This window comes from Enhydra lutris, unplaced genomic scaffold (genome assembly GCF_002288905.1).
Source record: "Enhydra lutris kenyoni isolate GAN:26980312 unplaced genomic scaffold, ASM228890v2 scaffoldscaffold22, whole genome shotgun sequence".
Classification (NCBI taxonomy): domain Eukaryota; kingdom Metazoa; phylum Chordata; class Mammalia; order Carnivora; family Mustelidae; genus Enhydra; species Enhydra lutris.
Genome location: NW_019154106.1, coordinates 17,223,881 through 17,249,617, shown reverse-complemented (window position 1 = coordinate 17,249,617; position 25,737 = coordinate 17,223,881). Strand labels below are relative to the sequence as shown.

Here is a 25,737-nt window from a genome sequence, read left to right as displayed (position 1 = left end):
TAGGGAGCAATCAGGCTGAGGGCCTTTCCGTCATTCCGACCTACCCCCCGTCACTGTTAGGGCTGCCCTAATCCTTAGCAAGCCTGGGGGAAGCAGGAGGCGGTGGGGCACAGAGCCCTGGTACCATGCACACGTGGCAGCCCATACCTGACTGGCTTCTTCTGCTGAGGCAACAGACAGGGCTCCCCACATAGGACAGCAGCACCAGAAACTGCATGACAGAACCCGGGCCCCCTCTCCCCCAACCCCCCAATCACCACCCCCTCCTCCGTCCTCCATGGAAACAAACAGAGAGGAGCCTGGTGAGGGGCGTGTCATCATTTTAATGATGTAGATCTTTGGTGTTTCCCTCATTTAGCAGTCAGACTATCCCCTCTCCTCCCACCACAATGTTTCTATGATGAGTTACAAACAGAAATCACATTTTCATACTAAAAACAAAATAATCAGAGCCTTGATTTCTTCACTAGAAACTACACATACAGTTCAAGATTCCACATGCAACACCTTAAGTCACAGACCGAGACCTCACACTCTGACCTGGAGTCTCATCCCCTCCCCCAGCCTGGGGCTGGCTTTGGCCTGGGCTCATGTAATACTGCTACCCACAGGTGCTGCTCTGAGGGCCGGGGGGGCAGGCGGAGAGGAGCCTGGTGGACAAGCCCCGGGGGCTGGCCAGCCTACACCCCCCACTCCTGAGTGAGGACCTGCCCACCATCCCTTGACCCCATCCTGTATCGGGCAAGCAGGCTGCCCCCTTCACTCCATGGTTGTCCCCCATCACTAAGTGCAGGAAGTCCCTGTCTTCAGGAATCCAGGAGCCTGGCCTGACCCCCAACTGTGGTCTCTGTGGGGTAAGATCAAGAGAGGCTGAAGCTCTGGAAGGCTCAGAGATGGAGGTGGCTCCTGGGGGGGCCAGGCTGCTCCTCCTGCTCTTGGGCTCCTAGTGGCTCTGCCCATGCAACAGGGGGACAGGGCAAAGCTGTCCCACTGGCCACTGTCCTGGATGGTTTGGCCCAGATCTGGAAGACAGTTCACCCTTCTGAGCTCTCTGCCCAGGGGTGAGTCTCTTTAGCCATGTTTCTGGGAGAAAGGGGGGGCTCATGGCAGGGTACCCACTTCCTCCTCCCTTTACACGGAGCACAGCAGTATGGCTCCCCTGGGCTCCAGATCCTCCAGAAGGTTCTAGTCCCGAGGCAAGCCTTGCCCATTCGACTGCCTCAAGCCCACTGCCTCTGACCTCACTCAGGGCCCCCCCTCTTGCTCCTGTTCCCTGATGCAGCCCGCAGCTCTTCCGCGTAGACAGTTCCCAGTCAGCTGTGAGGTCCAGTTTCTGCTCAGCGGTTCCAAGGGGAAGCACCAGTGCACACATGGGTCTCTACCTGTTCCGTGGCTCCCTGCTGGGGCCCGCGGCCTCCCCCCTGCTGCTGCCACTGCCTTCAGCAAGGTGGTTGTTATTGGTCATGTCGCAGTGCAGGGTTGGTCCTTCGGTGCGGGGAATGGGGAGAGGGGCGGGGACCGGGGATGAAGGTGGCAGGGGCGGCTGGGGCAGCTCCCGCCCTGGAGCACTAGGCTGGTCCCAGGAGGCTGTCCGGGGGCTCAGGCCCCGCTCTGCCAGCTGCCCGGGCTCCGCAAGCAGTCCCCGAGAGGCAGAGGGCCGGGGGGAGGACGCGCGGGTGGCCGCGGGCTCAGCACCGGTCTGGGAGCCGCGGTGGATGCGGTGGCTGACGATGATGCTGTTGCCGAAGCCACCCATGGAGGCCATGGTGGTGCTCTGCTCCCGCTGCACCACGGCCGTCATGCCCCCTTCCGCCATCAGCCGCTGGATCCTGCTGAGGGCGTCTTCCCCGCTCGCACCAGAATCAGAGCCTTCGCCTGGAAGGTAGGGAGCACAGGACAGAGGGAGTTCATGGCTGAGCGGGACCACACAGGCAAGGAGGCCACCGTGAGGAGGAGCTGGGGGATTCTCCGCCAAAAGCAGAAACGAGAAGAGTCCAACTCCTTTGGAGAATCAGTCAGAGACTTGAAAGCTAGACAAGACCCCCCAAATGATCCTAATTCCCATTTCTGTTCTACTGGTCGGAAAACTGAGGTGGAAGATGGCATGAGGTGGCCAAGGCCACTCAGCCAGTTAAGAGGCAGAGCTGGACCAGAAAATGGGCATTTGGCTTCGACCCTTCCAGCACAAGTGGCAGGCTAGTCACTACATGAATGAAGGTGGCGGGGTGGCCACAGATGGCTTGCTTTGTCTGCCTTCTCCCTGTCTGGGTAACTGGGGGACCCAGCCTGGAGAGAGGGCGTGCTGCCTGGTCGGTGGAAAGAGAGGGCGACCTGCAGAGTGTGGCCTGAAGGCAAACAGTCTGCTCGGCCTCATTTCAAAGCTGTGCTGTCTTCCCTCGGTGTTGTTCTGTTTACTTCCTAAAAGCTCACAAGGAAGACTGGATTTTTAACTGTTCCCTAGAAGGCATTCTGTCTCCTCTCTTCCCAAAACCACCAGATTTCCCAAGCTGTTTCCCATTTACTGTCCTCCTTGGCTTGGGCAGGATGCCTGATACCCTCATCCTTCCTTGGAGACAGCCAACTGCCCAGGCCTGAGGCTTCAGCGCACATCTCCAGGGAGGGAGAAAAGGTTCTGTTCCTTCCCCAAAGGCCTGGGCATCCCCACCCCTCTTGTGTGGGAGCAGGGGAGGCTCTTGCTCAAATCTGTTCTGTACTAGCAGTGTGACCTTGGACAAGTCTCTTAATGTCCACCTTGCACAGTGCCGGGCCGAGAAAATGAGACAACAGGCACGGTGGATGCTTCGCGGCGGCTGTGCTGATGAACCTGGGGTCTGGGAGGAGCGGGGCTCTGTCCTGAGCTCCTTCCACCTGGGCTACCCCACAGCCAACCCAAGCCTGCGGGCCGCCAGGACCGGCACTACCTATCAACTTAGCTGCTGTGGCTACTTGCTGGCCGGTCTGAGATTTCGCAGACTTGGGGGCACGGACGGTGAGGGTTTTTCTTTTTTTGGGTACTTATTGTCAACAGCTATTTTTGTAAGACTTTTTTTGCTCCCTCCCTGTCCAGTCCCTTTTCTCTGCTTGCCTTGTGAGAGCTGGATTTCCAGCCAGCCAGCTTCACAGCTTCACGGTGTCTGAGGCCCCATTAGATCTCTCCCTCCTGGTTGGTGCTTGGCAGCCTCATGCCATGGGCCTTCGCCAGGTGCATCTCTCCAGCACCAGGCAGTGCAGACTCTGCCTGAGCTTTCCCTTCCCTGCCTGCAGTTTGCTTTTCTCCCCATCAACGCTACCCACCCACCCCCCGACCCCTAAGGCGGCTGCTCTTCCCCGCTTCCCCCTCAGACAGCTCAGCGCCAACTCCCAGGGCAGAAGGGAAGACACTTCTCTCAGGGGACAAAGCCTTCCAACGGTGGGGCAGAGGGTAAGAGGAAAGGTCAACCTAGGGCCGCGGTGCTGGCACAGCTCCTACCCTGTAAGCCGAAGGGGCTGTTGGCGAGGCCCCCTGGGGACCTCTCTGTGCTCGCTGCCACCCCCACTGCTTTCCAGGAACTCTGTGCACTGAGGGCCTCCCCAGCTGGATCTGGGATGTGCAGGGGGCCGGCCCGAGGCCTGCTGGCATTGGAACTCATTGTGTTGGGCTCTGTGCCTAGTGAACTATCAGCTCTTTTCACGAAGCTCACTTCCGGGGGCAGGACAGGGCTGCCTTGGGGCCCCAAGGGCAGTGATACAGCCAGGTCCTCGGAGAGGCCCTCCTGTGCTTTCCTGCTGCTCCCATGGCCCTGGCCTGGGCCACCTCTCACCACGACTGTGGCTGTTATGTCCTGACTGGTCTTCATGCTTCCTACCTCTTCCCTTTCCACCCAGCCTCCACGCTGCTGCTATTACCATTCTAATTAAGCTCAGACTCACTGAGTTCTAGTTAAGTCCCTAATCTGTTTAAAACCCAGCAGCTCCAAGGGCTCTCAAAGTTGTCAAGACACCTTAGCAGGGCATTTAAGGGCCCTCTGGTCACGTCCCAGACACTTCCCCAAACATCCTCCCTTCCTGCACCACTGCTCTTACCAAAGCTGTGTGGGGGCACTGCTGTATGCATGCCTGCCCCTGCTCACTCACACTGGGGACACCCTGGGAATGTCAAGGTCAATGTAAATACCACCCCTCCCACCTGGCCTTCTGTGGACCCCAGCAGGAAGTGGCTGCTCCCTCCCTGAGCCCTCCCAGTGCCCCATCCTTCCACAGGTGTTATTTGTGGCTGTGGTATCTCCCTCCTGGGCTGCAAGTCCCCGAAGGTCTCAGAGTGAGTTTTATTTATCTTTGGGTCCGGTGTCTAATGCATGGCCTTGCACTTGGCATCTATCTGTCACGTGAATGTGTGGCTGAATGAAAGGGCTACCAGGCTGATCACCGGTGCTCCAGACTTAAGGTACTCTGTGAAATCTGGTCACACGTCACCCCTCTGCTGTATGAGAAGTACTTAAGTGTTTGTTTCCTTTCTGAACTTGCTTTTGAAGGAAAAGGCAATGGTTTCATCTCGGATTCTGCTTCTCTCTGCACTGCCTTTGGATTCATGGTGCCTAACACAGTATCAATCATAAAGTCAGTGCTCAAACAGACTAGATGGAGAAGTTAAGCTGTGTCCGTGGACGGCTTCCTCTCGGCTGATGCACATAGCTGTGAGCTGTGCTTCTCCTTCCGGGACTCCAAGCCACGCTAACTCTTCCCCTGGCACATTCTTCAAGAAGAAAACACACTGGAGCCTGAGGGAAAAGGCAACCATGGCCGGGAATCCAAGCTATTAGCTCTAGGAGCAGTGGTGGCCATAGAGGTTAATTCTGCTGTCTCCACCCCCGGCAAGAGCATTTCTTTTTGTCTTTGAAAAATGGGAAATTGGGTTACTGTTGACAGGACATCTTTTCCTTGGCAAGTTCTAAGGTACATTCTAGATGCAGACGCCAGGATGGGAATCAGCAAGTTCCCATAATGCCCTGTAACTACATTTAATTCTGGGGCTTTCGTTGCCCAGAAGAGGGAAGTGAGGCTGAGTAGAAGGAAGAGCTGCCCTTCCTGCCCTCAGGGAACACGCTGGCCTTCTAGCCCCTCGCTTTCCACCTTTGCTTTTCCCTGGCCCCGGGCTACTGCGGTGGGGCTCTCATCTTCACCAGCCAAGAGGAGGCCTAGGCAACCTTTCTCCAGCGGTCAGAGGAGAGGAGTGCAGTGCAGCCAAGTTCAGGGGCAGGCCTTTGCCTCACTCAATCCATTCATTCCACAAAGCTCCTGAATGCCTACTGTATGCCGGGCAGGCATGGTATCAGTGTGGGGGGCAAAGAGTGAGCCCAGGGAACGCTCCCCTCCATTTCTGAGTGACGGGAAACTTCGGGAAACTTTGAAGGTGGACAAGCTAAAGAGCTGATACTTGCAAACTCCCTCTGTGGAGGGCTCTTCCTGGAAGTCCTAGAAAGAGCTGAGGAGACTAATCCAATTTTTATTGAGTCAGAAAATGAAGAGTGGCCTGGAAACCCTCTGTGCTGACTGATGGGGAAAGGGCTAAGGGAGGGGCGGCCCCAGAATGGGAAGCAGTCATGCAGAGCCGTTTCCCTCACCGAACCCACCCGGGCCACTGACGTGTCGGGGTGCACAGGGGATACCCACCTGGGCCCCACCTTCTAGCTAAGCCCAGGAGAAGGGTCAGCTAACTTCACTAAGGCTTTCCGCTACATGTTCCTGCAGCTGTGGCCACCAGTTTGCCAACACGGAGAGAGAGGAGCAGGGGTGAGAGTTGGGATTCCAGTATGCGGAGCCTCGAGGCCCACCTGCCGGATGGGGAAGGTGGGCCAGAGGGGACGTGTGCGCCTGAGGAGACACTTACTTCCTGGTCCCCTGCCTTGCTACCAGAGTGGCAGGAGTAGCCAGTGGTCCGATGGGGTAAGCACCTCCTGGCGCCAGGAGAGATGAAGCTGGCCGGTGACATCTGTCCCCACAACCCATCCCTTTCCCCTCACTTCTTTCTATGTGAGGGACTTTCTGAAAGGGACCGGGGTGCTGAAAAGGGCTGGCGTCCAGAGCTCCAGGCAAAGGTCACGGGGCCCCAGACCGCCGGGCGAGCTGCAGGAGCCCCTCTGCCGCACTTGGGCACCACACGGCTACACCTGCCGAAGAGCGCCTCCGCCAGCTGCTGTCCTCTGTGGCGAGGGGACGGGAAGGGAACTGCCCTGGGAAACTGGCCAGAACCAAGGAAGAGGCATGGGCCTCAGATGGGGATGCAGCCTGGGCCACAAACCAAAAAATGGACTCAACTTTTAAAAATCTCCATTCACAGTGGAGAGAGGGACAGAGCCCTGTGGGGGGCTACTGGACAGAAAGCTGCTCCCTGGGGAGACACAGGCAGATCTGTCACTCTGCCTCCTTCAAATCACGGACGGCTCTTCCTTCTGAGGCCCTTTTGTGGCAAATGGCTCACACAGAGCTGAAGCATGTTGTGTCCGGCTGGAGGCTGCCTTGTTTGAAGGTCTGACTGGTGAGGGGCCGGGGTCGGGTAAGGGGAGTGACTGGGCGAGAACAGCCTGCTCGGCACAGCTGCCCACAGACTCCTAAGCGGCTCCAAGCTGTACCGCTGGGAAGTGCTAATCGGTTCTCAGAAGCGTGAGGCCAGCACAGAGCCGGGGCCGAGGCCAGCCGAGCTACACGTGAGGTAGGTGAAGGAAGGGGCTGGTGGCGCACTGGCCACAGCCAGAATGGCAAGGAGCCGTGGGTGTGATCACGGCTGGCCCCAGAAGCCCAGGGCCCGGCGTGCCTGTCCTGGGAACAAGAGCCCGTGGCACTGAGTCTCTCTCGCAGGCGTTCCATCGAGGCCACCTCCTGTGTGCTCTCTCTGGAACATCAGCCTGGGTCCTCTGAGTCCTACAGAAGAGGGCGGTCAGGGTACTCGGTGGGAGCCGAGCAGAGCTGCAGGAGCAGCTCGGCCTGCTGCAAACAGTGACCCAGATCAGGGAAACGCTGTTCCTACCGAGGAGTCTCCTCGTGCCCCCAGGGGAACGCGCCCCAGGCAGGTGAGAGGGTGCTCCTCCGGAGAGGGGAGGGCCCTTTCTTGGCACCCGCTGTCTCTGCGGAGGGACCAGGAGGGCTGAGAGGACCCTCAGTCGTGTTTGTACTCTAAAATTATGTGACTCTTACCTTCACCAGGGCCCGAAGCCGCTGTCCCTGGCTCCTGTAGCTCCCTCTCCGTCTGTGTTTCAGCATTCTGCAGCTGAAGGGCCAGAGTCTGGGTGCCCTGAGAGGTCACGGAGGTGGTGGGGTTCCGGGGCTGCAGTCCAATGGCATTCATCAGACCCATGTCTCTGTCTGTCCTCCACGTAGCTCTGCTGGTTCTAGAGAGAGAAAGGCAGACGGAAGTCAGGCAGCGTGTGGGACAGCACACCTCGCCGAGTTCTACGTGCTCCCCACCAATCCTGCACAGCCCCCTGGAGCAGAGCCTGCAGGCTCTGAGGACAAACTCTGTGCTCCTGTGGCTCCCTCCCAATGGTAGGTCACTCCTCCAGGTCAGGCCAAACCTGGGATGATGCGAGGAGGCTGCACCTCGTTTTGCAAAACCACCCCGTTTTGCAAACCAGCTAGTTCCATCACTCCCTCAAACAGGGAGCGTCTTTCTGGGGAGGTAGAGGTGGCTGATCTTAAGACTCTTATTTACAAGCAGGAAGCCACCAGCTGACATCTGTGGGACAAAGGGTGAGCAGCAGGACCTTTCCTCTCTCAGCTTTCCCTTCCTTCTAACTATGTGCTGACAAGATTCCAGTTTAAATTCTTGGAACTTTCCCTGGATCTCCACGTTAGAGGAAAAGCCCTCCGGTCTCCTTCAAGGCCTTCCCACAGCAGACCCTTGAAGGCAGGCAGCTCAAGCTGACCTATGAGGAAGGCCCAGGCAAAAAGCTAGCACCCCTCTTCCCTTGGGCATCTCCCAGGCACTGACCCCTTGGGAGAGGTGGAGCTGGAAGCAGAGGGAGCCCACGACTTCCGTGACAGGCACCAGCCACTCCTTTCTAGCTGCTTCTGGAGACTGCTCCTCGAGCTATGCCTTGTAATTCCTCTAGGAAGCAGTGATTGCCCAAGGTGTATTACTGACCCAGCACTTTTTGTCAGAATGTTCCAGTCCTCATTAATAAACTAAGTGATAAGAGGATCAGGCCAGGCTTCTACTCTCTAACTGGCCCCTGCGGAAGTTCTGTCCCTGGGCTACAGCTCTAAGCAGCTTGTTCCCCGAGGCCCTGGTCACCTGCAGCACTGTCCACAGGTTCTCCGTGGGCCACAGGCACACTTCTTGGGGACAGCATCCCTCCCTAGTGCTCTGTCTTCCCCCTCACAGTGTGCCCAGATACCATGGCCAGAATGGGAAAGGGCCACAGGATGTCCTAGTTTGTTCTCAGCCAAGAATCTAAGAGCAGAGGTTTTTGTTCTCTTCCTTAGCCACAGAATGCTTTTCTTAAATGAAACTGCAAAAGCTCAGTGCATAAAGCAGATCAAAGAGGAGCCGCTGTGGCTGAGGAGAGGCAGCGAGGGAGGCCGGAGCGGTCCGAGGGCACTGCCTGAGAGCCCATCCGAAACAGGAGGAAGGGACAGGCCTTCCTCCAGCGGCTGTGCCCTCCTCCTTCCCAAACTCACCCAGGCCTTTCACTGCTTCTGCTGCTGGAGTGGACCGTGAAGACAGTCTCGTTTAGCTGGTCCCAGTAGTACTCAACACCAGAGTTTAGGGCCCTGAAAACCAGTTGGGGAGGGTGGAGGAGAAAAGGTAGAGAGAGCATTAGAGAGAATGGCCAGAGCTCCGTATACCTCTAGGGCTTCGTGGACTGTGGCCTGGAAGCCCTCTTTAGTCTCTCAAGGGGCTGAGCTGAGACGAGGACTAGAGATTCCCACCAGGACGCTCAGTACTGGAGTGACGCTGATGACTCTCCAACAGCCCAAGCGCCTGTAGCGGTGGGACTCTTCCTGCCTCTGAAGGCCGATGCAACTCCTCCAAGGGCCGAAGAGAGCGCTAAGGAAGAGCCCCACTATATGGAGGCAGTGGGCTGAGTGTTCTTTAGGCATGAAGAAAGGACCCAAGATGGCAAATGAGAGGCCAGGGAGGCCCTAGAGAGACAGGGCGCCATAGCCGGCCCTGCCTAAAGTCCAGGCTTCGTCCTCCAAAGCGGACAAAGCACAGGCTCCTGCACCGGGTCTTCCCTGCTGCCATGGGGCAGGCAGGAAGGAAAATGAGGTATCTTACCCTTCGGAGTTCTCCCGCTGCCAACCTCGCCCTGCTTCCTCCTTTCCCTGGAATGGGCCATCAAGCCATTCCTTTTTTTTTTTTTTTTTTTTAAAGATTTTATTTGTTTATTTGACAGACAGAGATCACAAGTAGGTAGAGAGGCAGGCAGAGAGAAAGGGGGAAGCAGGCTCCCCGCTGAGCAGAGAGCCCGATGCAGGGCTCGATCCCAGGACCCTGGGATCACGACCCGAGCTGAAGGCAGAGGCCTTAACGCACTGAGCCACCCAGGCACCCCAAGCCGTTTCTTCTAATCTCACATGGGCCCCGCTAGCAGAAGGGAAGCCCTGGCTTCTCGTGTCTCTACAATGGCCTGCCACCCCAGGAAGCAACCCATAGACTGCTTTGGTTTTAAGGATTCCTTCCTGGAAAAGGGGTTACCTAGCAGTCACTGTGGTTGAGTGTGGGGTGCTGGTGGTGAAGGTGGGGACAGGAGATGGGGAAGTGATGTCTGATCCCGTCCAAACTCTGGTGTCCCTGGGGCACCTGGCGGGCTCAGTCAGTAGAGCACGCAACTCTTGATCTCCAGGTGGTGAGTCTGAGGCCCATGCTCGGTGCAGACCTCACTTAAAAACAAAAACCAGGGGCGCCTGGGTGGCTCAGTGGGTTAAAGCCTCTGCCTTAGGCTCAGGTCATGATCCCAGGGTCCTGGGATCGAGCCCCGCATCGGGCTCTCTGCTCAGCGGGGAGCCTGCTTCCTCCTCTCTCTCTCTCAGCCTCTCTGCCTATTTGTGATCCCTGCCTGTCAAATAAATAAATTTTGGAAAAAAAAACAAAAAACAAAAAAAACCCCCAAAAAACAAACCCAAACCAAACCCTGGTGTCCCTCTGGAGACTGTAAGAGATACTCTTAACAGCCGGCTCCGTTCCTAGATGGGACAGGGCGTGCACACGTGCTGGAGGAACCGGGCCATGAACTCAACTGCGTCCCCCCAAATCCACAGATGGGAGGCCTATCCCCCAGTGAGACTGCAGCTGGAGAGACGGTCTTTAGGAGGTAATTAAGATTAAATGAAGCCAGAAGAGTGGGACTCTAATCCAGAGACTGGCTTTATAAGAAGAGTAAGGAAGTGGGGCGCCTGGCTGGCTCAGTCAGCGGAGCATGCGACTCTCAATCTTGGGGCTGTGAGGTTTGAGCCCCACGTTGGGTGTAGAGACTATTTAAAAATAAAATCTCAGAAAAAAAGAAGAAGAAAAAGAAGAGTAAGAAAGAGATCTCTCTCCTTCTCTACCATGAGAGGACACAGTGAGAAGACAGCCCTCACCAGAACCCAGCCCTGCTGACTCCTCCTCTTGGACTTCCACCCTCCAGAACTGTGAGGAAATAAATTTCTGTTGATTAAGACCTTCAGTCTGTGGTGTTCTGTAATGGCTGCCTGAGCTAAGACAAGCTCCGACAAAAGCCAACTTTCTCACCTAGAAGCCCCAGCCATCTTCCTTTAATGACAGAACTTCAACAAAGAGCAGAAAAATCAAAGCCAGTGGGTCATGAGGAAAAGGCCATCTGTGGGGGCAGTGATGTCAGGATTAGCCAGGATGGGCACCTGACAGGGCATGGATGGCGAGGGACCCCATGTCAGGACAGTGTGCTACTACGGGTGAAAGGGAACAGGCCTGGGCCAGAGCCCTGCATCTGTCTCTCAGTTGTCATGAGGATTCTGGGGACTGGGCTTCACCTAAGGGGCACACGAGCGTCTTTGGAGGAAAAGAGCTACAGCCATGCACAGGTGCTCTTCCTTCCCTGCTCCGGTCTAACCGCCCTCGGGTAGCCCCGGGGACCCACAGGGCTGCGTTTTTGGTGTGATCTTCTTCAGACTGTCCGTTTAAAAAGAAGCAGCTCCCTCCTCCTCAGAGCATTCAGCTCTCTTGGTGGGGGGGTGCTGTCTGAGAATAGCAGGGGCACTGCAGAGCCCAGGAGACAGGAGAGGACCTTCCATGAGGGAAGAGGCAAAGGGCCAGAGGTCAACAGCAGCGGCCCCCAAAACAAAGCCATCACTGCAGCTTTTGCTGAGTAAATCCTGGCTGCATGAGGCCCCATGTGAGGCCAGCTGCCAGGGAGCCTCTGATTTACAAACTTGTCAAGATTTATTGACAGGTGGCAGTACCATCTGGGGCCCTGCCAAATCCTTCCTCTGTAACTCCCGCTAGCCAGGGCTGGTTAGCGACAACAAACCGTCCGCACTAGACCTACGCCGAGCCATGCGCTGCGTGGACAGGAACCTTCCTTCCAGTTTCAGGCCACCTGAAGGCCCCAGTCCCTGTGCTGGGAGTGGCAACGTCATGTCAAACAGTCCCCTCAAACACCTTCTATTGGGCAGCATGCACCGTCAGCTCAGAGCTGCGGGTTCAGGACATTCAGTGATGAGGTTGACGGCCAAGCAGAAGGCGACGACAGAGACTGGCAGATGTGCTGCTCTAGCCGGCCTCCCTCCTTACTGCGTACCACCCCGACCCCTGCCATCAACAGGTCTACTGGAGCCCTGACCTGTTCTACTTTCTGTGGTCAGAGCAGCTTGATGACAACAAGCTCATGTTTTTGGAAGTTTGGTTAAAATTCCAGGTACTGTACAAGGATCAGAGGTGAAGACACCCCTTCTGGCTACTGAAACTCTTAGCCTCCAATACCCAGTATCACTGATTTCCACCTAAAAGCTGAAGAATGCTCCCAACCATCTCTTTTCTCCTTGAGTCTTAGTAAGGATCAATGAGTCACTGTTGCCTCTGGGTTCTTCCTGGAAGCCATGTAAACACACGAAGGGATGAGGAAGCGCGGGAAGGCCGAGCAGGGCCAGCCTTTCAAAGGGACTTGCTTCCACTTCCTCCCAGGCTTCCTTCAGCAGCATCTGCAGCCTATGCTGCCAGGCTGGGCTCTGTGACTCCCTCACAACTGAGACCTTCTGAGTCCCCTCAACACAGCTAGGAGCCGGCCTGGCTTCCTCAGTGGTGACCATGCTCCCATGCAGATTATGGCTCTGAACATCTCAACTTTTTTTTTTTTTTAAAAGATTTTATTTTTAAGTAATCTCTACACCTAAAGTGGGGCTCGAACTCACATACCCGAGATCAAGAGCTGCACGTTCCACCGACTCAGCCTGAACTTCTCCACTTCTAGGGAATATTCTCTTTGAGAACATCTTCTTTCATCTATCCCTTACATGGCTGTCTCTTTGAGAGAAGGACAGGCATTTATCCCCACTCTCTCTGCAACGTGGGAAAGAGCTGGCACCTGGCTCCTGTGGGACAGCCGGAAAGATGAAGTCTCTGTGGCTCCCTTCTGATTCAGGGTGTGCTTTTCTCTTCCTTGGTCAGTGATGCTTGATTGCAATCACTGTTTACAGAGGTAGTGTCCTCTTAAGGCACAGAGCTGGGGCCTTGTCAGGGGTCCCACACTCAGCCAGGGGGCCAAATGCCCCAGAGTCCTGCCCTAGTTTCTTCTGGCAGGAGTCCCTCAATTCCGTCTTCAGAGCTGACTCTGAGAAGCAGTGGTCTTCCCAGCAACACCTCCCCCCCATTTGTAGGGCTGATCTATGAAGCCGGAAGTGAGCAAGCACCCCCTCACATCAATCTGGTACTTCACACCCACTGTGGTTATCGGTGGGGGTGTTGGCTGGGCTGGCAGTCAGCCAGCACAGCAGCAGCTTGGGAGGAGTGGCCGGTGGGGGAGCAAAGCAAAGGAGAAAGGAGGGCTTTGCTGCTAGGAAGGGTGGGGGGACCGGGCTATCAGCCACCCTAATGGCTTCGCACAGGCGCTACGGAGCCAGCTGCTCGTCTCCTCGCCTATCATCAGAATTTTGTTCCCTGGAATGATGGGAGTATTTCCTGAGGCCTTGTTCTACTGTCAGTGGGGTTTTAGTGCCACCAAGAGATGCCCAAGGGGCTTGTGACCTCTGTCTTTGTGCTTGGAGAGTGTATGGAGGCTAGGACAATGGAGGAGAATTCAAGAGGAAACAGAGAGCACAAAGCGGGGTGCAGCTGCCCGTGTCCACAGACGAAGGCAGACAAGCACCTGTTCTTGGGGGGAGGGCTGTAACCCCAGCCGGCCAGCTGCTATGCCCTTGGGAACAGGTGTGCGAGAGCCCTGTCGCCAGGGGAAGGGTGGGGAGCCTCAGGCAGCCGCCTACTGGAGAGACAACAACCCTGAGCTGCTCCTGCCCTATTCACTTGTTCTCCTTGTTCTAGGCCAGAGACCACCACAGACCGTTCAAAAGATGTGAACATTCTCCCTTCTCCTCTCTCATTTCCCTCCATGTCAATCATCTGACCCGCTTAAATGTCTCAACATGATCTAGGGCTGCATGCTTTACCTGAGGTCTTAAGAGAGCTATGAAATTACGCAGGTGTTCTTGTGGTATATTTTTCTGTAGAAGAGCATACATGGTTTCTATCAGAATTTTAAAGTTATTCATGATAGAAAAAAGGTAAAAAGAAAAAAAAAACACAACAAAACCAGCGGTAGGAAAGAGCTCAGAATTAGAAAGTCAGGGAGCCTAATTCTGTCACTGATCTGCTGGGCGGCCTTGGATAAGTCTTCCCGTCTTTACCTGAATACTGCTCAGTCTTCCCTGCCTGAAGCCAAACCCCACAGATACGAAGGGGACTGAGAAGCAGAGAAGCTCTGAACAAGTTAGGACAAAGTCATGTCTGTCTTAGTTTACATGGTTCCCTCAAATATGCAGCCCTAAGATTTAGGGCATTTACCAGAATGACCCAACAATTCAGGAAAAACAGCAACCCCACACAGGCAGGGCAAGCTAGCTCTCTCTCGGGCCAACACGGCCAACACAACTAGGTCTGCAATGGGACCCTGTCCGTGGTGTCAAATTCAGTGCCTGCTTGCTCCTGGAAGAGGCCTGAGTTCCTGCGGCTACGTTCCCCAGGCAGCCCAGGATGGCTCCAGCCTGCTGGTGCTGGATGTTGAAGACAACATATGGGGAGAAAAGAGAGAAGAGAGGCCAAAGCCAGCTTCATGTTTGGCTGAGGTGTCCGTGACTCACAGCAAGTGCGGAGGCCGGGGTTTCAGACATATAAGCCTTTGTGGCACCACGATGAACTGGAGGTAGAGAGTCTGCCTCTGTTGGAGCAGGTCATTTTTACAAGGGAAGGGGCTGGGAGTTTGGCTGGGACAAAGGTTTCATGGCTGGAGCTACAGACGAGACAATAATGTTGAGGAAGGATGTCTCGGAGAAACAGGGAAAGAAAGGCCTATAACTACAGTGTTGGTTAAGAATAAAAATATGGCCCAGAATTCTGTGCCAGTTTTGGAAAAGATGCCTATCAGAGTCCTCTTACGAACTCCTAAGAGGGTGAGATAAGATAATTGGTCTCATGTGCTTTGGGAAAAAAGAAAGAGCTCAGAGCAGACTGATCCCAGGACTATGGTCAGGCCAGGGGGAGGGCAGAAACGGACAGACCCGGCGCCGAGACTAATAGTGGCACAGTCGTCAAAGAGGCAGGCGCGGTTCTGGGAAGGCATGAGGAGCTAGTGAGAGGGGCCCTCTGGACACAGAGCTTGAGCAGAGTGTGGCTGGCAGAACCACAGTCTCAGACGGCAGCCTCTCTTTGGGAGGGGCTCCAAAAATGCAAGATAGAGTGAAAGAGCTGCCCTTAGAATAGGGTTTCCTTTCTCCTGAGCCACTGACCTAGCTCAGCGGACAAGGCTCGGTCACCAGTCACCTACCAGGCATGAGAACTGACCCAAATACACACCCTAGGAAAAATCACCAGAGGCCCTATCAAAAGGCAACACAGACACTTCCAACAGCCACAGACCCTACCAGACCAGTCACGCCATGCTCTGTGATCTGCAGAACACCCCTGGAGAAGACTGCACCAAGTGGAGGACAGCATTAGGACGGCCGGGAGGCAGCAGAGGCATTAGTCGGCTGGAACCCTGCGGCGGCCCAGGCAGTAATCAGCCTGATCTGCACTGACACACAGAGCTTCACGCGCCCCACCTGGCTGGGTCTGGGAACTGACGACAGACCTGGCTGACTCCCAGGGTCTCGAGTGAAAGAACAGACCTCTGTCCTCCACAAGGGGAAGGGGTGTCAACAGGACCTACGACAGAAGTGTCCCTCCTACCCCTTACTTCAGGATCAGATAATAGGCGTTCTGATTTAAATGGAGCTTTTCAATTTGCCTTCACTGTTATGAAGTGCAAGCAGAAAGGAAAACAGGCAGGACACAGAGCCAGGCTGCTAGAGATCAGTGGCCTGACAAATTAGGGCTTTAACAATACTCTATTTCCAATTTTATTTCTTATGTTACGTCTGTGGCATTTACACAACCCAAGACTACCTGTTGAATTTTTCTAAAACCGTTTAGAAAAGAATCTTTGATATCTATGCTTTGCCTGCAGGGAAACTTTACTATCACTAGGGAACCGGAGAACAAGAGAAAACAAAGGAAAAAAACACTGCCTTAGATTTATGAAGACATAATAACTGAACCAGTCTTTTGAAGATTTCTGGGACGGAGAGCTAACCCTAGCAACCCTAAGTGAAAAGGACCCTTTACAGAATGACGCAGAGAAGGAGGCAGGCTCTAGCAGAGCTTCGATTTCCCACCTACGAGACCCCATCTCACGGCCAGACCCACGGATGATGCCAATTACTCCCATCCTCAGCCTGGATGATCCCCTCCCACCCTCACTGCCGCCCACCCTGGGCCACTCACTCTGGTCGGCAGATCACCAGGTCTCCTTTGTTGGTACCATAGGCCAGGCCAAGCCCCGGCTCGGGCAGCCAGCGGGCAGAGTTGATGCTGACATGTCTCCGCTGGTCGGCAGGCATGGGGTAAAGGACGTTGAAAACTCTCTGGGGGGGGGGGGGAGAAAGAGGGAAGAAAAGAGAATTCGAGGAGAAACAATTTGTTACCAAGAATAACAAAGTCCCTTCTATGGCCAGAAGCAAGTTAACCACAGATAAGAAAGAAGGCCTCTCATACATACTGGCGAACTTGGGTAGCAGGGGGAGGCTGGGGTCCTCTTACTTTAGGAGGAAGGCTAGAACCCTCGAGCAAGACTAGGGGCACACTTGGGCGTTTCTGCAGGAAGCTTGCTCATGCTCTCTTTACAGTCTTTTAGCTCTTTTCATTTCGTGGCTTAAAGGCAACCCCCTGGAAAGCCAGTCAGAACTCCGCTCACCAGGAAGACCTGCCCCTAACTTTCCCCTGACCAGACAAACCAGTGAGAGCCAAGCATAACTGGGAGTCCTGTTACCATGGCAATCACAGCTCTCACAGCAATGGGGAACTGAAGGTGATAGGGGGGCGGGAGGGGGTGATAACACCAGAGAACATTCTTAATTCATCTAATTAAAAGCAATGTTAAAACTGCTATTGTTAAGGAAACCTAAAAGGTGCACTAAGATGTAGGAAGCAGGGGAGAGGGGGATCTTGAACACACAGGTACGTGATTTCGTTCTAGCTTATATAAATCACCATTAAATAGCTTGTTTCCATTTCTCCAAGGGAGAGAGAACCCTTCAATGGTCGGCTTATTTCCAAAGCTACTATGTTCTGAGGAGGCAGCTTAGCTGTAGCAGGGGTTGGGACCGGAGGTGAAAGACAGCCTCCGATCTCTCCAGCCACCAAGCCGCACAGCACTCCAGCACTCCAGCACTCCAGCACTCCAGCACTCCAGCACTCCAGCACTCCACAGCATTCCACAGCAACTTTAGTCAGAGACAGGGGCAGGGCAGTGGGAGAATGAAGGATGCAGACTTTCTTTCGAATTAGAAAGCCCTGGTTTGGAGTCCTGACACCTCTTCTCTAGAACAGTGACTTCTTCAGATCTCAGTTTTAAAAGATAGTACTGGGGGCACCTCTATGGCTCAGTTAAGCATTTGACTTTTTTTTTTTTTTTTTTTTTTTTTTTAGGATTTTATTTATTTGACAGAGAGAGAGAGAGAGAGCACAAGTAGGCAGAGAGGCAGACAGAGGGAGAGGGGTGAAGGAGACTCCCCGCTGAGCAGAGAGCCCGATTCGGGGCTTGATCCCAGAACCCTGAGACCATGACCTGAGCTGAAGGTAGAGGCTTAACCCACTGAGCCACCCAGGCGCCCTAAGCTTTTGACTCTTGATCTCAGCTCAAAGTCATGAGTTCAAGCCCCACACTGGGCTCCATGCTAGACATGGAGCCTACTTCAAAAAAAAAAAGAGAGAGAGAGAGAGAGAGAGAGAGAGAGAATGCACCAACAACCAAGTAATTGGAGAGATGAAAAGACATGATGTATAGAAATGTCTGGCACAGCGCAAGCTCACAGATGGTAACTGTTGCTAACATTACCAGGAACCTGCATCTTGGGGCTTCAAAAAAGGTTGTTAGGGTCTATGAAAAGGATGAAGCCAAGAATCTATAAACTGGAGTTTTATTTATTTATTTAAAAAATATTTTATTTATTTATTTATTTGAGAGTACACAAAAGTGAGAGAGATCACAGATGGGAGACAGAGAAGCAGACTCCCTACTGAGCAGGGAGCCTGATTCGGGACTTGATCCCAAGACCCTGGGATCATGACCTGAGCTGAAGGCAGATGCTTAACCAACTGAGCTGCCCAGGCACCCCTAAACTGGAGTATTAGTCAATGTTTCCCCTTTTAGCCTCTTCAGGTTTTATTTATTTTTGAAAGATTTTATTTATTTGACAGAGAGAGAGAGAGAGAGAGTGAGAGAGGGAACACAAACAAGGGGAATGGGAGAGGGAGAAGACTTACTGCCGAGCAGAGAGCCCGATGTAGGGCTCCATCCCAGGACCCTGGGATCATGACCTGAGCTGAAGGCAGATGCTTAACAACTAAGCCACCCAGGTGCCCCGCCTCTTCAGGTTTTAATCTATAAAATAGGGATGAACTACATCTGCCTTTCCCTGCCCCCTGATGGAGGGGTCGGGGGTGGGAAGGAAGACCAAATGAGATGGTGGTTTAGAAAGTAATGTTCAAAAATGGATTTAGGGTGGTATAGTACTTATTACTTTTCAGATTATCCTGATGAGAGATTTAAAATTAAAAGAAAAAAAGGAAAGACAGGAAGCAAAAATTGAACAAAGGGTCTGCTGCCCATTCACAAGTGAAGTGATAAGCCCGGGATGTGGGAACGCTTGTTCATGTGCCCTGGGCAGCTACCTGAAAGGCCCTCACCAGGACAGGCTCTAGAATGGAGTGGAGAGCAGGCAACACAAGTTCTCAACGTACTGACACATACACAGAGAATCCTGTCGTGAAGAATTACCCAGGCTCTGTGGTGCTGAGAACTGTGGCTGGGCAGCCTGTGGCATACCACCAGAGCAGCCTGCTATGGTCCTGAGGCTGGAGGTCTCTTACAGATAAGGAACTGGCCCTATTTTGAGGCATGAGATTGCCCCATGGCTGCTGTTTTAAGAACCTCCTATGTCCTCCCTTTCTGACTCAACTCCAAATGTAAGAATGAGCAAGAATCTTTGGTTTAACCAAGGAGACTACTAAAAAAGAGCCCAATGGAGTTTATGAATTTCTGAACTAGTCATGTAGAACATGGTTGCTTGACCTTCGGATCGTCTCCTCTTTGCAAATATGTATCTGGGAGGCGCCTTCAACAAACCTACAGCTACTCTCCTCTACCAGCCTCAATGGCTAACTCTCCATGAAGACGGCAATACCAGCCTTTGCCCTGTGTGCCTAATCAACCCTTTTTCCTTCAAATCAGGGAATGGGGTGTGGTGCCTTTACCCTTTCTCACAGAGGTTTTCCTTCCCAGAAGAGAAATCAATCATTTCTGTCCCCCCAAAGGTCATACAGTGAAATGAGAGCTGGTATACACACTCAGGACAAAGTGGCTGGGATCTAACCGCTGTGGCCAGGACCACAGACTGTTTAATTTTCCTTCGCCCCAAGGGTAGGTGGCATGAGGGGAGACATCCAGGGTTAGGGAACGATGTGTGTTAAGCTCAGGGGGCTGGACGAGGGGACCTTTGTTTGGTCTTGGCCTGTGGCAGCCTACAAAGCTTCACAAGGGAGTCTTCCCTAAAGTCACTATGATTTATACCTGCAGGGAGCTGGGCAGAGAAAGCAGCCTTGCAAGAAGGGGGATAATAAGGTTAGTAAAGTAGAGTTTTCTTTAAGGTTTTGGCTTTAAGGTTGTGCCGAGTTTTTTGATGGAAGTCTCAAAGAAAAGCTAAGAGAATTCTTCTAGAAAAGTTCCACACCAGTAAAGAAGCAAACGAGCCTCTCACATGTCACATATTTACCTTTTATAGTTGCTGCAGAGCAATTAACAAGTAAATACTATCAATTTGCTTCTAAGTACAGGAACCTTCTTTGGAGACAAAACCCTCAAGCGACCAGTAGGACGGACAACCCAGCTCAGCTGAGACAAGGTCAGATGGATTGGGGAGGTCATTCAAGGCTGAGACCCCCAGACCTTGCTGCATAGATACTCACAACCTTCATGGCAATAGTAGTCATAGGGCATTGATTTGTCCTTGGACTATGGCAGTCCCCGGTCCCAGACCCATCAAGTCCTTAAACACCACTGAAAGGGAAACTCCCAAGTGCACATTAAACTAAATCCCGCTTTGTGGCAGGAAGCCAGAAAATGCCACATGAGGATCAGCGGCCTCCAGGACTCCTGATAGGCACTTGTTTGCTTATCACCCTCTAATGTGGGGGTGGGAAGGAGGGAGAAGAGAGCAGAACATACAGGGGGTGGGGAATGAGAGCACAGAGCATGCAGGATGGGTAGGACTCAGCTTTACATGCCTGAGAGGCCATCCAGTCTAATACTCCTGATTTCACACATGCCTGCAACTAACGGAACCTGGAGGAATGAGAACCTGGCCCATTTTCAGAACCACCCAGAGATGTAGTTTCCATTCCATTCTCTGGCTGGAGATCTCAAAGTGCCTCACTGAGCGGGGTATATCCCTCACAATTAGCCCTAGTGACAAGAAGTTTCAACAAGTTTCCCAACGCAGACAGGAGGTTCAGTAGCTCTGGCTACTCCCATACCATTTAGGGATTCAGCCAGCAGTCTTTCAGACCCAGTGACTTGGGGAGCAGTCTCCTGACAGACACCAGTAGGAACCAGAGCTGGCTCTGTAAACTCCAGGTTCATTGGCACTGACAAGAAAGAAGATCTGAGATGGTGTTAAGGGACAGCTCTGGCCTTCTCTTAAAGGCACCCCATATTTATCTCAAGTAAAGGTTTCCTTAACACTTGTCAAGGACAAAGCTGGGTGGCCTGCCTAAAGTCCTGCTCTCCCTTCTTCACCAGGAAGCTGTACCACCAAATTCCATGACACTAGAGGAGGATTATCAGGACCTGAGGACCCTTTGTGGGGCTGAATGTAAAACCCAGCTCCTGACTCATGTTGGCAGAGTCCTGGTTTTACCTGTCTTGGCTATAGCTGCTCCCTGGTGGATGACAAATGCTGACAGCAACCCCCCATCCCCAAGCAGACTGTTCTCATTTCTGTCTAACATCTAAGAAGGGAATTGGAATCAATATGCTAGAAGGAGGCTCACAGCAGCCTCAGCACATCACCAGGGAATGAGTCAGGTCGCCAAGATCTTCATGGTTCCAAGGGAGTGAGAGAAGATAATCATTCTTCCACTTCTGGGGTCCAAGACCATCTATTGTACTCCAAAAGAAAACAGTTTCCAGATCAAAACTAAAGGGGTCTTGCTTCTTGTTCAGTGGTGGACAGGAAAAGAATGAGAGGCAACCAGAGCGGCTCAGTGGGAAACCTTCTTCTCCACCCTTTTAAAATTTAGAGGAAAAATGTACTGCTGCCCTCAACAAGGTGTTTTTTTTTTCAGCTGCATATCACTAAAGCTCAGACCATTAGTCCAAGCAGCAAACTGCACTGTTCAGATCAGCTCAGATAAGAAGCTGAAAGAAAAAAACTTTGCGGCTATCTTGTCTGGGTTTGGGAATCCCGTCATCTATAAAACTGGAATGGCTCCGCAGAGGCAAGAGGTCGAGCGCACTCATCAGAGCTTCCCTGTTTTAACTAAGACCATGGAAGCTGGTGGTAGGAAGGGGACAACTGGAAACTGAGGCTGGAAGGGCCACGAGTGAAGGCACAAGCCAAGGGGGCTGTGAGGAAGAAAGGAAATGCGAAGAGGAAAAATGCCTTCTCGGTAATGAAGGAAATCAGGGAGGCCTTAAGCTTTTAGAGAGGGTTACTAGAGAAAAATTAACTCTCTGGGAAGAGGGAGAAATCAATGGAAAGCAGATGCTAAGAGACAGCTGACCTTTCCATTGGAAATGGACGGCTACACATCTTGTCAGAGGCTGAGAAATGCATGCTTCCCAGAGCAGGCGGCGGGAGACACTCTGGTCAATCTTTTCCTCCTTTCAAGCTGCTGATTTGCTTAGTTTCACGAATTACTGAAGTTTCTTCATCCCTAGGAAAATCTGATTGTTTTTCAGACACTTTAAGCTCTTTTACTGTCTCTAAGCCTTCCTTATATTCTACTTTGGAGTTTAGAACTTGTAGGACGTTGACTTTAAAGTGACCATTTAAAACTAAGAATCAGAACACCAGCTCACCTACCTTTCTCCTTTACTCAGCTGAAGTGGGAACAAATCTGTCTGAACTCCCCTTGTCCAAACCAAAACTCTCCCAATGGAAAAGAGGAGCAATAGCTCCTTTTGAAACCTTTTTTTTTTTTTAAAGTAAGCTCTAGGCCCAACATGGGGCTTAAACTCACGACCCTGAGATCACGAGTCATGTGCTCCACCGACCAAGCCAGCCAGATGCCCCCTTTTCCTTAATTCTTGGAAATGTTGCCCTCGGCTGCCATTGATAATCTGCTGCCTTAAAGTCATTTCTAGCCAACCTCCTGTGATTTATTGAGACCTGTAAACTCTTATTCACCTACTCCTCTCAAAGAGATCCCACAGAGACAGAGGACAAGAATTTTCTATTTTAATTGGCTTGATGCTTTCCAAAGGCCATCTCAGGCCATTAGGATCAAAGGAGAGAGGTTCCTTCAGCTCAGGGAACTACTTTGGTGCTAAATGAAATACTGAGGCACTTAATGTTCCTAGAACCCCCCTACATTAAAATAATTACTTTCTCCTGTTCCCACATGTCCATACATAGCACAAGTTCTTGAACTACCCTTGGCTTCACAAATTTCAAAGGAAAAGGCCAAATGAGTAGTTGTTCTAGATATCTACCTTGGACAAGAGAGTTTTCAATATATACCAACACATTCAATATGTTTCAGTTGATATATATTTTTGGAAGAGGAGTGTTAAGGATGGTTAAACATTAAAATGCTTTGTATCTTATACTTAAAAATACATTAAAATGCTTTCACCTTCTACAAATGCAAGAATTGGTTCTCCTCTACCAATTTTGAAAAAACAAAATGCTTTGCCTTTTGCTTTTGAAACTACCTCCCGTGAATCTCTCACCGTGTCTTAGTGCTAGGACTAGCACCCTAAGAAACCAATATTGGGCACATGGTGAAATGAGAAGGACACTCCGTATTTTTGTAAGGATTATCTCCCTGATACTTTCATTCAATCACCATCAGCACAACATGTGCTAGACACACTGATGGTGCTGGTGAGCAGGCGTGTGTGTTCATGCATGTGTGGGGAATACACAGCACACAAGATATCAAAGGGACACATATTCCTGGAACAAACACTAAGTGTCTCCTGTGTGCCCCGTGCAGTGAAGGTTGGGAATACAGCAGTGCAAAGACTAGTCGAGAAGCCAGTTGTGGGAGCCCCGGGGTGGCTCAGTCGGTTAAGCGTCTGCCTTCCGCTCAGGTCATGATCTCAGGATCTTGGGATCGAACCCCCTGTCGGGGCTCCCTGCTTCATGGGAAGTCTGCTTCTCCTTCTCCCTCTGCCTCACCCTCTGCTTGTGCATTCTCTTTCTCTCTCTCTAAATAAAATCTTAAAAAAAAGAAAAGAAAAAAAGAGAAGCCAGTTGTGTGGCAAGAGAGCAGGGTTCAGGTCCATTTTATGCATGGTGTTCCCCAACCTCACAAAATACCTGGCCCATAGTAGGAACTCAGTAAAATTTTGTTGAGCGTAAAGAATGACACACAGAATAGACTGCGCTCTCTTAAGAGGCAATGGAGGAAAAGAAATCATTAGAGTTACCTGAGAGGATCTGTCATGGAAAAATTCACCTAAACTAATTGTAGCTCTCCTGTTATTTTTAATGTTTTATCTTGCTCCCTCCCTTCTCTGACAAACTGCATCCGAGACACCCCTGAATTCTCCCCTACTCCCTCCCCTCTTTCCCACAATGTGCTGAAGAAAGGAACTTTCTGAGGATAGATGCTTTGTACCACATCTCAGAAGTCAACTTTAAGATAATTGCAGCGGAAGCAGCTTTTAATCAACTGACAGGCAGCTTTAAGAAAATTAATGAGGACAAAATCTTGGGAAGGAGTAAATCATTTCTGACAACAAAGCTGTCTCTCTTTTATCCCAATCTCCCCTTGAAGAAATAGTACCCTTCCAGGATACAAAAATAAAATATCTTTATTTTTGGTTTTTGCCACTCAGAAGGCCAGACAAGATTAAGAAAATCTCATTCTCTTAGATTTCTGGAGAATACTCCAGATTGAACTAGAGTTCTAGGTCGCTTTAGAAAATCAAACTTTCAGAATCTAGGGAAGTATAGATGAGCGGATTATGTCACATGCTAAGTTCAGGGCAAGGAGGCTACAGTGAAGATTATATACTGCAGAATGGAGCTAGGACAGGCCCAAAGAGCCTGTACATGTTAGTTACATAAGTGCTGGTCAGTGCTAACAGCGCTGGACACCCATCCTGCTCCAGGATCTAAGCTACAATTTAGTGGTGACTAATTTGAACATTCTGGATTCCAAGTCTTTTCTGTGGTTCATTTTAATGAACTTATAATAATAATCAGTCATCACTGGGCTCTGTGAAGATGGCTGTATACATGACAGAAAATGGCTATAAAAAGATAGAAATACAACCGATGTTTCTTTATAATCAGGATGACTCTAAGTTATCCATTAATGGGCATCACAGTGATGTATCCCATCAAAGGATAACAGTAGGTGGAATGTTAGAAAGGGGAACTCCAGAAGTACTCCTTCAGATGGGGAAGGGCCTGGAGCGAAAGATAAACATACTGCCTCTCATTTTTCAAGCTGAGGCGTCTCTACATTCTATAGCATGCAGGCAAGCAGGCACGGGCTCGCAGTTAAGAGCTCAAGTCAACCGTGAACAGGTTAAGAATTTTAATCAGAAACGGAAAAAGGCCGCAGGGCATTAGTTCTTAAAAGCACTATTACTAGGATGCTAGCATGATCCAGAATGCTTTGGGCTGGAGGTATCCTCAAGATCTCAACTTCCTGGAAGTGCCTAAAAGATCTGGTTAAAGAGGAGCCACAGAAGTAGATCAGATGAGGTTCCAGAGAGGGGGTGAGAGCAAAAAGGAAAAGGACAAAGATTACACTGACAGGTGAGGTCTCACTAGAATCCCTGTGCAGTCAATGACTGGCTCTCCATCTTGACTGAGTGTGCAGTCATCAGGAGGGCCTGGTAAAACAAGGACGGCTGGGCCCCGCTCCAGGATCCTCTGATTCAGCAGGTCTCACATGAGGATGAGGATCCAAATCATCTCTGATGATGCTGATGTGGTCCCAGGGGAGTACACACTGAGAACTACAGCCGGTCTGTAGAGAAAATGGTATCAAATCTCCTTTCCTTCCCTGCTGCCCAGGATCGCTTGAGAATGAGGGGATGCATATCTTTAGAGCCAGGGTTCCAGAAGAAGAAGGTGTACAATGGGGACAGTCCGCCACTGAAGAGTAGGACTCTCAAGGTGAAGAAGTAGGAGAGGAGGGGAATGAAGAGAAAGCGAGAGAGCGAGAAGAGAAGAAGATGAGAGAGAGAAGGGGAAGAGAAAGGGGAGAGAAGGGAGGGAGGGAGGGAGAGAGCAGCTGGCTCTCTTTCCAACACCCGCTCCAAACCAATAATCTGTCTAGGTAACAGTAGCTCCACACTTGAATACAGTTTCACCACACAGCCACAAAGAAAAAGCTTTCAATAAAATTGACCCTTAAGTATTTGAGGCTTTGCCTTAAAGAGCACTATGCTGTTCCACAGAGAAAGGAGAGCTAAATTGCTTTCTGTCCTAGGGCTTCTCCCATCCAAGTCAAATGACGGTGTCCTCATCCATCACTTCTGCCAATAAAATAACCAGAGAGAAAAGCAAACCAGCACTAGTGAGAGTCAAGCAACCACTGCCTCCAGGCCTGCAGGGACTATGCAGTGAGGGTCCGCCTCAGTTCTTACTTAACAACGTATGTGCCCACATCCCCTACCTGTTGGGGGCGGGGATGGTCTACGCATCTGGGAAATAGAGTAGACAGCACTTTAATTTCTGTGTTGAAAGCACTAATCCTTATTCTTTCTTTCCAGCTCAAAATGCCCCAGAACCACTCCACCAGCTGCTGAC

At 51.7% G+C, this 25,737-nt stretch overlaps 1 protein-coding gene across 6 annotated transcripts in view; it reads right to left on the bottom strand.

Moving 5' to 3' along the window:
- Positions 1–303: 303 nt before the first annotated feature.
- Positions 304–25,737, bottom strand: part of LOC111149427 (autophagy and beclin 1 regulator 1) — a 176,429-nt gene continuing 150,995 nt past the window's right edge. For all 6 annotated transcript variants that reach the window (XM_022506469.1, XM_022506472.1, XM_022506470.1 and 3 more), the window contains 4 exons: positions 15,968–16,107; positions 8,653–8,745; positions 7,171–7,364; positions 304–1,875 (listed from right to left, as the gene is read on the bottom strand). In XM_022506469.1, the coding sequence (XP_022362177.1) occupies positions 1,379–1,875; positions 7,171–7,364; positions 8,653–8,745; positions 15,968–16,107 (924 nt within the window). In that variant the 3' untranslated portion in view covers positions 304–1,378. The remainder of the gene's footprint in view (positions 1,876–7,170; positions 7,365–8,652; positions 8,746–15,967; positions 16,108–25,737) is intronic.